General features: G+C 41.2%; 1 protein-coding gene across 5 annotated transcripts in view; it reads left to right on the plus strand.

Moving 5' to 3' along the window:
* The window catches only part of LOC121934258 (protein kinase C and casein kinase substrate in neurons protein 3-like), a 46,625-nt gene that overhangs the window by 21,812 nt on the left and 9,876 nt on the right, over positions 1-14,937 (plus strand). For all 5 annotated transcript variants that reach the window (XM_042474579.1, XM_042474578.1, XM_042474582.1 and 2 more), the window contains 7 exons: positions 1,875-1,942; positions 2,890-3,046; positions 4,481-4,716; positions 5,741-5,902; positions 7,494-7,669; positions 8,697-8,817; positions 9,433-9,530. In XM_042474579.1, coding sequence (XP_042330513.1) covers positions 1,875-1,942; positions 2,890-3,046; positions 4,481-4,716; positions 5,741-5,902; positions 7,494-7,669; positions 8,697-8,817; positions 9,433-9,530 — 1,018 coding nt within the window. The remainder of the gene's footprint in view (positions 1-1,874; positions 1,943-2,889; positions 3,047-4,480; positions 4,717-5,740; positions 5,903-7,493; positions 7,670-8,696; positions 8,818-9,432; positions 9,531-14,937) is intronic.

Consider the following 14,937-nt stretch of genomic DNA (forward strand, 5'->3'; position numbering starts at 1 on the left):
TCCTAAGAGTCCAAAGGCCGCACCAAAGCCACGCTCTGGTCCTAAGGACTGGAGTGCAGCTTTGGTGAAGCTTCCAGACTCTTAGGACTCATGCATCATTGAAATACCATATCTCCAAAGTGACTCGAAGCAGCTTTATTTTGGCTGTCTGTAACAGGCCATAGTGAAGCAGATTTAGAAACAATTCCTTTAATAGAAATAGCAGCCTGGCAGCTGTAGAGAGAAGGAATTACATGCTGGTAGGTACATGGTATTCTAGAATAAGCAAAGTAGAGTGCCAGGGGAGGGGTGGAATGCAGCAGTTTGCTGGAGGAAAAATAAAACTCTCTGCCCCTGTGCCATCCCCCACAGGCAAAAAAATGTTTGCAGGCTAGTAACATGTGTAGTTACTACAGCGTGGCGCAGTGGTTTGAGTGTTGGACTACGACTCTGGAAACCAGAGTTCGATTCTCAACTCGGCCATGAAAACCCACTGGGTGACCTTGGGCAAGTTACATGTTCTCAGCCTCAGCAGAAAGCAATGGCAAACCCCTTCTGAACAAATCTTGCCAAGAGAACCCCATGGCTGTAGTGTTGCCGTAAGCTGGAATGATTTGAAGGCACAGAACAACAACATAAACAACTTGTGTAGGCTGAATTATAATACTATATTATTGGGAGATCTTGGGAAAGTTTGCTTTTTGGACTACAAATCCTAGAATCCCCTAGACCTCTGGGACTTGACCAAAATATAACTTTCCCTGGTTTTGGTTGTTGGATTCAGTAACTGAGTTACAGGGGTAGGAAGACTCACTGCTGGAATAGATGTTGATGGTTCCTTGTTAATGTGCGGGTGAGTAAAAGCTATAGTCAGGGTTGCTTCCCAAAATCAGTTGTATATTAAGGATGTGCTGTAAGGAGATGAACTGGGAGGTAACCAGTTCATATTGCATAGTTAGCATGGAGAGAATCAGCAGGGGGAACTGGATACTTTAGTTATTGTTCTTAGCATGGCTCCAGTTTGTGTATTTGGGGAGAGGAATAATATGGAGAAAATTGCTTGTTTTCAAATAAAATCAGGGTTTATGGCATTAATTAAGAGCCCTATTGTTTTAAACTTCTGACTGATGTTACTTTATGCCAGTGACACATCTGCTTCTTTGAGACCCAGTTGATTTTCAACATTCTGGATACTGTAATTAATTGAAACTGGAGAAACACATTGCCTTGGTTGTGGTGATGGCAGCGATGGTGTGTGTGATCAGAAATTCTGAACCCTAACCTTTGGAGCTGCTACCATATGGTCTGACATACAGCCTGCCTCATGTGATGAAGGACTCTACCTCTGCCTGAGCCCTTGAAGGGCTTCCTCACAGCCACTGACTAATGCTGGCTTAGAGATACTGGAAATTGTGGTCCTCAAAGTAACTTTCCTGCAGTCTGTAATTCCTCCAGTCAGAGCAGAAGGTGGGCTAGATGAGTGAATGGTCTACTACTTGGACGATTTAAGTCAAGATGCTGAAGGTTACTTGTGGTCTTCTGACTGCAAATCAGGTGCTCCATTGCTTTACTATGGTCCTTCTCTCAAAATTTACATAGCCCCTCAGTTCTCAACATTTCCAGTTTAATGAATCACATATCATTATGTAGGTTTATGGGGTTGATTGTCTAAGGCAGGAGGAAGATCATCTTCTCAATTGTGTCTCAAACACAATTCGATTGAGTAGCATTAAGAACTGAACCTACTCCTACCTTCTTAACTCTGTTATAGATTCTATTCTTAGTCATGCATGAATATTACAAAAAGAGACCAAAAGGCGAGGGTTTCATATGATTGCCTTCACTTGATGTTTTGAAGTGTGCAGCTTGACCTCTGACACTTGTTTCCTCTACAGGTGACACCATGTCTGTGATATACAGTGAGGTGGCTGCTGATGAGCCCACAACCAACAGCTTTTGGATGGTAATTGATTTGCAGTGAGGAGGTGGAGAGGCTTGTGTAAAGGAGAGAAAGAGGGATGGGAAAGGGATCTTACAGAAACTGTTGCAGGGGTCAAGAGAAATTTGCTTGACTTGCATTTTGATTCTAATTTACTTGATTCTGCACTGTTGAGCCAATGCACAATCCAAATTTATATCCTGAAAAAATAGTGCTCCTCAATTTTTGCAACTGAGTCCTCGAATTAAAAAAAAATACAGTACATGTCTTAGAACAGGATGCTATGTTAAACATTAGAATTGCTTTCAATAATGTATACGCTGGCAACATTGCATACAAAAATGCTTCTATGTAAAGAAATGTACACAAAAATATGTAGAATGCTAATGTAATATTTTAAAAAATCCTCAGAATTCAAGACAAATTGATTTTTAAGGTTGGAAAAATGTGCAAAGTTCATTTTTATTGGAAAAAATGAAAAATGGAGAGAAACTGAAATTGACAGATTTATCCATCTCAGCTTTTGGGTAGAAGTTAATGGAGCCAAGGTGGACCTTCTTCTTCCCATCCCTAGTCCAATGGCTTAGAGCAGGAGGTGTTCAGAATTAAGATTCACTGGTTCTAAAAGAAGGGAATAATGGTTTATTTATTTATTTGGAGTATTTATACCCCGCTCTTCAGCCACAAAGGTTCTCAGAGGCTTACAAATGGTTAATTAGATGGTTCCCTGCTCTCAGGCTTACAATCTAAAAAGACAAGACACAAAAGAAGGGAATGGTGGCGGGAAGGGATAAAAGTCCAGCAGATCTAATTACTTAATTAATTTAATTTAATTACTTAACTAGGGTACTTGGGGAGCAGGATCCTGAAAAATGTGTCATGATGTTCGTTTTGGAGGGGAATTCTTCTTAGTCTCCTCTTTACGCAAACTAAGTCTGATCCTGGTCTGCCCTCAATCTATTCCCCTGCAGCCTAATCATTTCCAGAGCACAGTAAAGCGCCTGGATGATGGTTATCGTGTCTGTGACCAGATTGTAGCCTGCTTCCAGGAACGTGCGAAGATTGAACGCAGCTACGCCTTAATGATGGAAGAGTGGACTCGAAAATGGCGGCCTCTCATTGATGCAAGTGAGTTCTTCTTCTAACAGTGTTTCTTAAAAAACAACAATGACTCTAGTTGGCGCAATTGATTGTGCTTTCAAAAAGGCGGGGTTTTGAAAGAATCATGGGGTTGGAGGAGAGTGATAGAAATATAGGTATGGTTTCGACAGAAGCTTGGAAAAGTTTCCTTTTTAGACTATAATTCTCTGCATCCCCATTTGTTGCCCAAATGGTAACTTTTTCAAGATCTGGGTTTTTCATGTGTATATTAATACTGTTGCTTTTGTATTCTTGAGTATACAACTATCTGTCTTCTTGAGTATAAAACTACTATCTCATTTTGTTCTTGATATATATATTGTGTTAGCTTACACTATATCTGTCCCATTGGATATGGGTTTTTTTAATATCTATCTTTGGGGATGTTCAGAGGCCATGATGACCTGCAGAAACTAGGGAAATAGACATCCATATGAGTCATGCTGACCTGAGGGCATGTGCGAAATTCAGATACAAGGAAATGAGTATGCTCAGCACCTCACATCCTCCCCAACAGCTCTTTGCATTTTCTCTTGCAATGGAGATGAAGGGAGTCCCATCGAGACCATAACCTTCACCTTACCTCATGATGTATTCCTATTCATTTCCTGCTCAACCTCCAAGGGATTGTCCCAAATATAATAAATCTTTTGTTACTATGGAGCTAAACCCATCAACCATACCAGATCCCTTTTGTCAAATTCCCTAGGAAAGTCATCAAGACCTTTGTCACCTCAAATATCACACCAGATACCCCTCGAAGGTATGATATGGGGTATAAATATCCCTCAAGCCCAGCCGTATTGTTCCACTCTCTGTGTGTAACCTTCAGACACTGTCTGAATCGCTGCCCATTTTCCATTGACCTCTCTTCAATACTGGTAATTATTGCCCTCTTTAACTCCTGAATTTTCTTTATCCATCCCTCCATATCTTTCTTTCTGGCAGCCTCATATGGTTCTTAAGGTCACACTGGTTTTGCATGTTTGTGTGCACCCATACACATTTCTAAATAAAACCCTTCTAGTCACTGAAACTGGAGTGCTCTCTGCAATTAGTACTGCTATACATAAATGAAAAGATCCCAGAAGTTACCTTCCTCTTACAGGCTTCCTTTTGAGCTATAATTTCCCCACAATTCCAAAGAGACACTGGCACTGTTCTGCCAGTGCCTTTTAGAGTAACAGTTGGGATAAATTTTTGCCAATTTGATGCCTTCCCCTTTTAATTTCCTATGCATCGCTCTGCTTCTTCTGAGTGGATAGCCGTGATTATAGGATTTCCTAAAAACCTTCTGTACAGAGTCCTCTTTCAGTTATAACTTCAGCAGATAGCTATTTTCATCAGTTTGAGGTTGTGACACAAGGTGAGAAAGAATTAAAACTCACCCATATTTTTCTCTTTACCCTCACAACCCCCCAGGTCCAGTGTATGGGTCCCTGCTTCGAGCCTGGCAAGCATTCTTGGGGGCATCTGAGCGGTTGAGTCGGCTGCACATGGAGATGCAAAGGACTTTGGTCTCAGAGGAATGTGGGCGCATCAGGGCCTGGCAACATGATTCCTATCACCGCAAGCTGTTTGGAGGCTTCAAGGAAGCCTGTGAGCTGGAAAGTGGATTTCAGCGGGCACAGAAACCCTGGACAAAGAAGCTCAAGAAGGTAGGAGGGACCTGATCCTTCATAATTTTCTGAAAGCAGACAATTCTAATGGGGTAAGGAACTGAGGTCTGTAAAAAAAGGAGAAGAATCCGAGGGGATTGGTTTTTAAAAATCATCATGCTTCTTTCTCCCATCATTGCTCTGTTCCAATCCTTTTTTACTCACCCAACAAGTCCAACTTGGGAAGGACCAATTGGATGAGGCTGGCTGGATATTACTATTAAACAGGGATAGGGCTAGTCCTATTGTCTTCCCCTGTTCCAGGTACAAAAGGCAACCAAAGCAGATCGGCCTTACATCATCAGCATTGATGACTGGTTTATCATTAGATAGCAAGAAAGTAACTTAGGCCCGTTACAGACGGGCTCTTCCGGCACCCCCGTCACGTGCTAGGGGTTGGCCAAGGACCTAGCGTCCACACCGGCCTCACCCCTAGCACGTGACAAGGGCATAAAGATGGCGGCGCCCTATACACACAGGCGCCGCCATCTTTACGTGCTGGATGCATAGCATCCACACGTCGTGCACCAGATGTGACGCTGCGAGTGCGCGAGTAGCACCTTGCGGCGTCTCATCTGGGGCGGAAGAAGAAGCGCCATTTCGACGCTTCTTCTTTGCTGCGTCTGGGAACTGCGCGGTTTGGATGCTGCAGTTCCCGGACGCAGCAACCAGCAGCGGCATGAGACTGCCCCTTCTGGGCGGTCTGTAACACGCCTTAGAGAAAACAGGGTACACACAGTATCTTAGAAAGAATGGCTACTGGCTATACATTCTCTGCCACCCATACCCCGCCAGCAACTATTGCTTGAGGCAATTGCTTCATTCACCTGAATGCTGGGCTGGCTCTTGTTTGAGAATATACAACACAGGAGGAATTAGGAACCAGAATTCTTAGAACCTCTGGGCAAGGATTTCCATACTAGCTGCGGGTAACATATCTGAGCCCTAATCTTGGTGTAGGTTAATAGTTTGCTCACTTTTCTTCCACCACTTCTTCCTGACTGCTCTTGACATATGCTCCCAGGTCGAAAAAACCAAATCTTTGTACCACAAGGCCTGTCGCAAGGAACATATTGCAGCCCTCCGGGAGGATGGACTTAAAGGAACTCCAGGGTCTGAAGCCCCCCCAGACCGACAGCGTTCTCTGCGAGAGGAGCATCAGCGTTGCAGCCAAGAAGCAAACAAGGTGTGGTCCTTATTCTCCCACTCTCCCTGGGTCCAGGCCAGGAGGGCATTAGGGGGCACTGGACTTTTCAAGCAGGTCAACCACATTGGCTGCATACATGCTGCATGAGAGTTACACCTGTTTTATGTCCCTGTTAGTCCTAACTGCCAGTGACTGCTTCATTTTATTTTCTGATAGGGTTGCCAACTGACAAGAAAAATGAAACCAAAACAAACTGATATGCTCTTATGTTTTAATAGAAACATAACAGGCCAAAAGCATCAGCAGCAGCTTGTTCATTGCAGAGGTGATCATGACTACTTGCTAGTGTCTGCTTGTCAAGCTGATGTCAAAATAACCTTATGTATAAGAATTTGCCTTGATAGCCATGAATTACAAGGGGAGACCATTGAAGGCTGGTAATTTCTGTGGTCTTTTTATGTCTCTGAAGCACAGAAGCAGGACTCACTTTTTTAAAAGCACATATTGGGAACCGTGTTTCCTTTTAATGATGGATACACACATACAGTATAAGATCACAGGTCAAGAATCTCCAGCTTGCATTACTATCATGCATTCAAAGCTGGCTGGGTCATCATGCTGTTTCTCAGAAGACCAGCAGAACCTGTTTGTGAACTGTGAGCATCCTGTCTCCATCATAACAGTCTGTGCTAAGAACCACATAACATTAAGCATTGGCACCTGAGTTGTTTTCATGTTTTACTTTTCCTTCTCCATCTTCTCCCTTTTCTTTTCTTTTCTTTTCCTTTCCTTTCCTTTCTTTTCTTTTCTTTCTCTTTCTTTTATCTTTATACATTGTTAGCTTGAGGGATACAGTTATTTATTTATTGAATTTTTACCCTGCCTTTATCCTAGGATTGGATACAAGGCAGCTAAGAAGACTTTCTTACCAAAGAGTGGGGCCTAAATGTTTTAAATAAATAAAGAGAATTGAATAGACAACACATATAAAAATGCCAACTTCATGTCTAGATGTGTTGACGCACACAGTATTTTAAAGAGATGAGACATGCACTCTCTGAGTCTGGACTACCATCAACTATTGGCAGTAAATGTTGAAAGCAAGTTTCCTGCATGGCATATGCCAGATCTTGGATGTAACTAGTTACAAATAAAATGTTACTTGTAGTTATTTCCTTTCCCCAATATGTTCTAACTATATAACATTACAATTATAACACAATTTCACTCCTTTTCAGTGTAACTGTAAGGGTTAAGTTACTTTTATCAGGTATATATATTTTGAACCACAGGCCAACAGGTTAGAGCACTCAGATAGGTGTTTTTAAAAATATAACTAACCACTTATTTAAGTTACAGTACTTTGCAGAAACTAATAGTGACTACAACATAGTCATTATAGTGAATACAAAGAAACTAACTACTTAGGAGCGCTTTACAAGTTATCACTAACTTTAAAAGAATATTTTTAATGTAACTTTCCAAACTGTGATAGAAAACCAATGAGCTGGCTAATGGTTGCCTCCTGAGGGACAAAGTTCTAGCATGTTCTTCTACCACAGTTCTAGAAAGGGTAGAGGACCCATGGGCACATGATTCTTTTTGACCCTTGCTTGACTCCTTTCACTAGGTACGCGAACGCTATGAGAAGGCTCTGCAAGAGCTTGATCGCTGCAGCCCTCGATACATGGAGGAAATGGAGTCGGTCTTTGAGCAGGGACAGGCACAGGAGCAAAGGCGCATTGTGTTTCTCAAGGGGGCCTTCTTTGCCCTGCACCGACGCCTCGATGTCACCGCTGACCCCAGGTGTGGGAAAGGGTTAACCAAGCCCTAAAAGAGATGCTGCCACTCAATATGTATAACATGACAGCCTGATGACGGAAAAAAATCTTGGTGGGGTTGATAGGGAAATAGAATATTGGACCTGAACTTGGGAATGTGATTTTTTTGGACTATGTCTTCCAGAATCTGCCATGGTGGCAGGGAGATTCTAAGGAATATAGATGGAAAAAGTAATTTTTCCCATCTCTGTCTAAATTGACCTTTGAACTGTTCCAGCAAGTCTCTTTTAACGTCCTTAATTGTTCTTTCTGCTCTTGATAGGTCTCACAGGTGGCAACATTTCCCCATTTAAATAGGCTTTTGGACCAGAGGTGGGCAAAGTGTGGTCCTTCAGATATTGTTGGACACTGCAGCTCGCAGCATCCCTCACCATGTACTATGCTGGGTATCTTCTGGGAGATGCAGTCTAACAATATTCAAAAGGCCAAATATTGCTCAATCCTGCTTTAGTAATTGGACTTTGAACAGTTTAAAACAGCAGGAGGTTATCTGGTCAACTTTCTAGACTAACTGACTGGCTCCTTGTTTGGTCTACAAATCCCATTAGCCCCACCTAGCATAACCAATGAATGGCAAGAGATCATGGGAGCTGTAATCCAAAACCTATGCAAACCCAAAGGTTTCTCATCCCTGGATCACACCTTTTTTTTGTCACCTTGAATGCTGTAGATAAAGACACCATCTGTACAACTGCATGCAACACCCAACATGTTGTCTGCATTTTGGTAACTGGTTTTTATAGCCCAGCCTTTTCTTACCTTGCACTCTTCAGATGTGTCAGACTGCAACTCCACTTACACAGTTGGTTGGGTATGATTGGAGTTATAGTCAACATATCTGGAGTGACCTAGGTTGGGGAAGACTGTGGGTGCTCCAAGATGGACTGTTCCTAGCACTGCCAGTTAAAAGGGGGCTTTTTTGAGGGGGGGGCTTAGAGTTCTTTGAATACCGCCTGAAGCCTGTTCCTATTATTTTTCATCCTTTCATTCAGCATCCAAGCTGTTTACAGTGACTTGCACCAAGCCATTGAGGACATAAATGACCAGGATGACCTCAAATGGTGGCGTAATCGACATGGACCAGGGATGCCCATGAACTGGCCACAGTTTGAGGTGGGAACCTCTCTCTTCCTTAATGGTGAGAGAAGGCTACTCTGCATATTCTCAGGTGCACTCTTATCTCCAGATAACATGAGAAACAGTCTCAGATAATATACAAGTGGAAATTTCCTGTAGAGTCTAGTAGACTTACTCTAGTATAATAATTTTCCAGAAAAACATACTCTACTTACTCTACTAGTTTAGGCAGTGCTCCTCTTGCCTATGGCTCTCATATTTCTCTTGTGGGTGACTAGTGGCTACCATGTACCTAGGAGGGCATGTGCCACCAGTAAATATTTTACCACCTTCAATCCATTCAAAAATAATAATAATTGTAAGCTGCTCTGAGAGCCTTTAGGGCGGAAGGGCGGGGTATAAATACCGTAATAAATAAATAAATACATAAAATCTCTTACCCACAATTCATCTCACTTTTGCTGCTTGTGAACAGAACTTGAAAAAGTATTATTTTTGAATGGTAGCACCTGGAATCCTCCTGTCACTTCTTCAAGCTCTGGTTGTGAATGAGGCAGTCATTTTAAGTGGGCTTCAACGTTGGCTGGAATTAAGCTCTATGAAACACTGTTCTCTCTTCTCTGTCCCCCAATACCCTAATCTGCCATTCAGAGTTGGACTCCTGATCATGAGCGGCCACAGGTGAAAATCAAGAAAACCAAAGAACCTGAGAAAGCAACACTCCGCAGCATCACTCCCTCCCAGAGCAGGTGAGTTCCCTTCCCCACCAGACAAAGCACAGGCAGTCCCAACTAGAGCAGACCCATTGAATCAGAGCAATTTACAGTCTATGCTGACTTGTTGAAGTTTATCACATGGGACGAATCCCGGGCAGAAACTAGATTTTCACATGACGTTTGGGGTTAACCCGAATAGAAACTAGAAAAACCTGCAAATGTGGGTTGTTTTTCAGACAATATTTGCATGAAAGAGAAATAACACAAAAATAACCCAAATGGAAACCTGACAAAACCTGCTCCTTTTTACTTTCAGAAAATTCCAAAAGTAGAAAAGAGTGGTTTTTGTCAGCTTTCCATTTGGATTATTTTTGCATTATTTCTCTTTCCGCCAATGCGTCTGAAAAACAAGCCACATTGGCGGGTGTTTAACGGATTTTAAAATCCCATTTCTGCTTGGGATTTGCGTACATGTGCCTCTGTGTGATAAACTCCTCAGTTCCAACAATTAATTCAGTGAATCTACTCTAGGTGGTACTGTACTAACAAAAGGAGTGAGGCCACAACGGGCATGGAGCTGTTACGTTATGGAGGTTTTGCTTCTTCTATGACTAGAGATGGAGTTTTCCCCTACGATGGTTCCCTTCATAAAATGGCTAAAGACTCATTTCAATTTTCGGACAAGCAGTCTGACAAGTGAGATGACAGTGAAGTAACAGGAGGGAAAGAGGTAGTTAACTTTCCTCCTGGCTTTCTAATACTCATTGTGTTATTCTTTACAACAGTTCAGTACAAAATTTGGTTTTAATTAAACACAAAATTCAGAATGTTTCTTGTAATCTATTCTATAATAATCCTGTAATAATGTATCATATAATTTATATAATATCAATAAAATTGCATAATGATATAATAATTATATTATTATGTAATATAATTACTATATAATTATGTAATATTATAATAATAGTCCTCCTTTTAGAACCAGCTAAAGGTACTTTCTTGAACTACAATTTCCAGAATACCCCAGCATTCTGGAAACTATAGTCCAAAAAAGGTACTTTTCCTAGGCTCAGTGCAGTTTAAGGTGTATGTATAGCCTGAGGCCAAGCAAGAGACCACTTGCTGAATCTCATAGCAGCAGTGACATTTGAAACAATGAGTTCCTCACTTGCAGCTCAGTTGATTTGAGATGTAAACTGAGGTCAGGCAGAAGACGTTTTGCTTTAAAAATAGCTCCCCTACATGTACTACTCCATGTTAACATAACTCTCCTATGGTAGATGATGCGAGGACCAAAACAGTTGTGTCAGGGGAGATTTATGATCAGATGTCCTGAAATTTCAGGTTTTTTTTTTGGGGGGGGGGTGCTTCTAAAGCAGTTTGGAAAAGCTTAGTTGTGATACTAGCAGTGTGCATGTGTTTGTGTTTGACCCTTTTCTGTTGTGGCATTCTGTATTCAGCTTTCTCCAATTTGTAATCCTCTAAATATTGTGCACTGCAGCTCCAATCGCCGTCAGTCATTGGCTTGCTGGAAGATATGTGCAAGTTGTTAGGTTTGGAAACATGGTTTCTGATATAAAGATATTTCCAAAATTCTTATCAGCAGCTTCATATGGAAGCAATATGTGTGTGTGAGAGAGAGATTTAGATTAGGAGAATGGCATAGAATTCAATGCCTTCCTCATTGCCTTTGCTCCAGTCAGATTTGAAGCCGGTCTCACTGTGGATTACTCTTCTCTGAATAACTCTTTTCCTCCAAATTACTAATTTCAGGTAGACCACTTCCTTACAAGGCTTTTGCCTCAAATTACTAATTTTTATGAACTTTATGTCACATCCTAGTTCTAAAGACTTGGAGAGTTTTTGTGTCCTATTGTCAAGATCTCTTGCTTAGGGTAATATTAAAAGGACAGGCACTTTGGATTTCTTACCCAAAGCACAGAAACACAGAATTTAGCAATCTGCATATGCAAGTTTTACAAGAAGCTTTGTAAATGCATGATTCTTCACATGAAGTTTGGTTTGGTATTCTGTAGTAATCTCCTACCACAATATATCCAGGGATAGCTGTGTTGGCCATATAGCAAAGTACAATAACATCCAAAAGCCACAAAACAGTGACATCTTTATTGGCCAACCAAAATGAAGAAAATACATATTGCAAGCTTTCGAGGCTCCACTGGCTTCTTCATTGGGCAAAGATGTTAAAAATTATACAAGAGAAAAAAATATAAATACTTTTTTACTAAATATGACTAAAAATATATGCCTATGGCTGTATCCACAGTGTAGAAATAATCCGCTTTGACACCATTTTAACTGCCATGGCTCAGTGCTGTGGAATTCTGGGGACTGTAGTTTGTGGTGGCACCAGAGCTCCCTGACAGAGAAGGCTAAATGTCTTACAAAACTACAAGTCCCAGAATTCCAAAGTATTGAGCCATGGCAATTAAAGTGGTGTCAAACCGGATTATTTCTGCAGTGTGGATGCAGTCCAAGTTAGTCAGAAGCTTGCATTTTGTCAAGATTTGGCTGTTATCAGTTCAGGTGTTGTTGGAGGGACATTCACGCAGGCTGACCTCTACTCCTTCTGTCCAGGACTTTTAAAAAATAGTTCTATTAGCAAGACAAAAAGAGATGCTCCTCTTGAGATTCAAGTTGCCTCAGTTGACAGTTGACTCCTTTTGAGATGCAAGTTGACTGAGGCCTTCCATGGAGGTATTTAAATAGAGGTGGATGATCATCTGTGGGATGCTTTGACTGGGAGTTCCTGCATGATAGGGGGTTGGACTAGATGGCCCTTGGGGTCTCTTCCAACTCTATGATTATGATTCTAAAGGGATAGCATAGAATGTGTTCAAACTATTGCGGAGTCAAATGTAGTAGATGCTGTAGGAGGCACTGTTGAGCTACATCAGAACAGAAAGAGAGGGCAGGTGGGGAATCAGATGTTCAATCTCATGTGTGATTTATTTGTTTTATTAACTTTATTTATATGTCACCTTTCTCCCAAGGCAGCTTCCATAACAAATTAAAAATGCAAACAATTTAATCCTTCTTACCATTTTTAGCAACTCAGTTAATGTGCAACCATAATAGTCCAAAACACACTGCAGAAATAATCCCGTTTGAGAAAGCTTTAACTGCCCTGGATCAGTGCTACGGGATCCTGGAAATTGTAGTTTATTGTGGCACCACAAGTATCTGACAGAGAAGGCTAAATGTCCCATAAAACTACAGTTCTCAGAATTCCCTAGCATTGAGCCAGGACAGTTAAAGTGGTATCAAACTGCAATACTTCTGTAGTGTGTTTTGGACCAATAACACTTAAATCCAACTTAGAAAAAGCTCGTATTGATAAAAAAAATACATTTTCCAAAATAAATATGACTACAGCCCAGTCTTAAGAGGTTTTGACATCAAGAGCAGTGTTTTATTGCAAAAGTTGTTAATACTGTATTATTTTTTAAAGGAATTTACTGCTAATGAGTACCAAATACTGGAACATATTTATAACACTGTTACCAGCACATTACTTTTTTTTCTTGTTTTAAACAACACTATAAGTTTTTTTTAAAGGAACACAAAGGCTACAAATACTATTCCTCCACATAATGATTCACTAATTACTCTCCTAACCCAATTATGTAAATAATAGATTAGTTTCCAGAGTAGTACTGTTGCTGCTTTTGATCCAAAAAAATTATCATGAGTTGTAACATGTTACTTACAAACCGTGCTTAAGAGTGACTCAGAAGTGCTTTTTTTCTCAGTATCATGTGTGAAAACCAAGTTTTCAATAAGATTTATATTAGTATACGTTAATCTGGAATACAGATTAGTAGTGGGGAATGGTTACACCAGAGTGGAATAGTGATTTGGATGTTGGACTGACTCTGAAGACTCAAGGTTGAATCCCTGCTCAGCCATGGGAACCCACTGGGTGACTTTGGGCAAGTCACGCTCTCTCAGCCTCTGAGAAGGGCAATGGCAAACCCCGTCTGAACAAATCTTGTCCAGAAACAAGCTGTGATACGTTCACGTTAGAGTTGCCAGAAGTCAGAAACGACTTGAAGGTACACAACAACAAGATGATGGCACTTGTTGTGGGTAATTTATTATTACATGATTACCAATTGTTGTGTTGTGTTACTAAAAGTTAGACTATTACATCCTCCCCGCTACAGTGGGTCCTTGGTATCTGCTGGGGTTTGGTTCCAGGACCCCTTGTGGATACCAAAATCTGTGGATGCTCAAGTCCCATTAAATACAGTGGTGTAATAAAATGGCATCCCTGATATAAAATGGCAAAATCAAAGTTTGATTCTCCCCCCCAATGTATATATTTTAAAAAAATTATTTTCAACCTATGAATGGTTGAGTCTGTTGATGAGGAATCCATGGATATGGAGGGCTAACTGTACTTTGAATGTTGGGAAGATTTAAGGCATAGATCATGTCTGGTTTTTATTTCCTTTAGAACAGGGATGAGCAAAGTGAGACCCATGGTTTGCATGTGGCCCACCAGGGCTGTTTTTGTGGCCTGCAGGGGCCCCCAGGAGTCAAAAATGTGGAGGCATTTTTGCCATGTTCCCCCAGGGCCTTTTTATGCCCAGGAAAGGTCTTTTTAAAATAAACTAGTTGCTTCTTGTTTTGAAAACCATCCTCCCCTCTAAAATGCCTAGAGGGGATTAAAAACATGGCAAAGATGTCTCCCATAACCCTAGAGGGCACTGGAGGACATATGGGGGCAATTTTTTTTTTGTCATGGGGGTGAAGTAGCTCCTAGCTTCCCACAGTTGCCCATGCTTGCTTTAGGGGCTTACTGGGGGCTTGGAATGTTTATTTTATTTTATATCCCACCTTTCTACCATTTTGAAACCCAAGGCAGATGACAGTATTTTAATTTTTATATGCAATATATTTTATTTTATTCAAAAACATACAAGTTGAACATAGGTAAAGGCACAGCATAAACATGCTTACGGACTGTGTGCATATCTGCCTGCCTTTGTCTGATTCAGAAGATTTAGGGAAGGCCACATAACAATTAGTTTGCATGGAAAATAGAAGAGCCAGTGTGATATGGCGGTAGTAACTAGACAGGCTGGTATGACACACTGCCTTGGGAAATCCAGTTTAATGAACTCACCGACCTATGGAACTCATTGGTTGTCTTTGCTCTAGTCTTGTCTTGACCCCCCAATGAATGAAAGGCAGGATATGAGTGTAAAAGTAATTGCAGTCGTTTGCCTAGAGTGTAATTAGCAGTTTTGTCACGGTACTAAAGGCAAGAGTGGGCAAAATGTGGCATGTGGGCTACAGGCCTCTGTGCCCTGTATTTGGAGCCCTTGAAGACTCCCTGGAAACCCTCAGAGTCATCCCCCCCAACATTTCACAAGTGAAAATCAGGATGCATATGGCCAAGTAGCATCAG

Source organism: Sceloporus undulatus, chromosome 6 (genome assembly GCF_019175285.1).
Source record: "Sceloporus undulatus isolate JIND9_A2432 ecotype Alabama chromosome 6, SceUnd_v1.1, whole genome shotgun sequence".
Classification (NCBI taxonomy): domain Eukaryota; kingdom Metazoa; phylum Chordata; class Lepidosauria; order Squamata; family Phrynosomatidae; genus Sceloporus; species Sceloporus undulatus.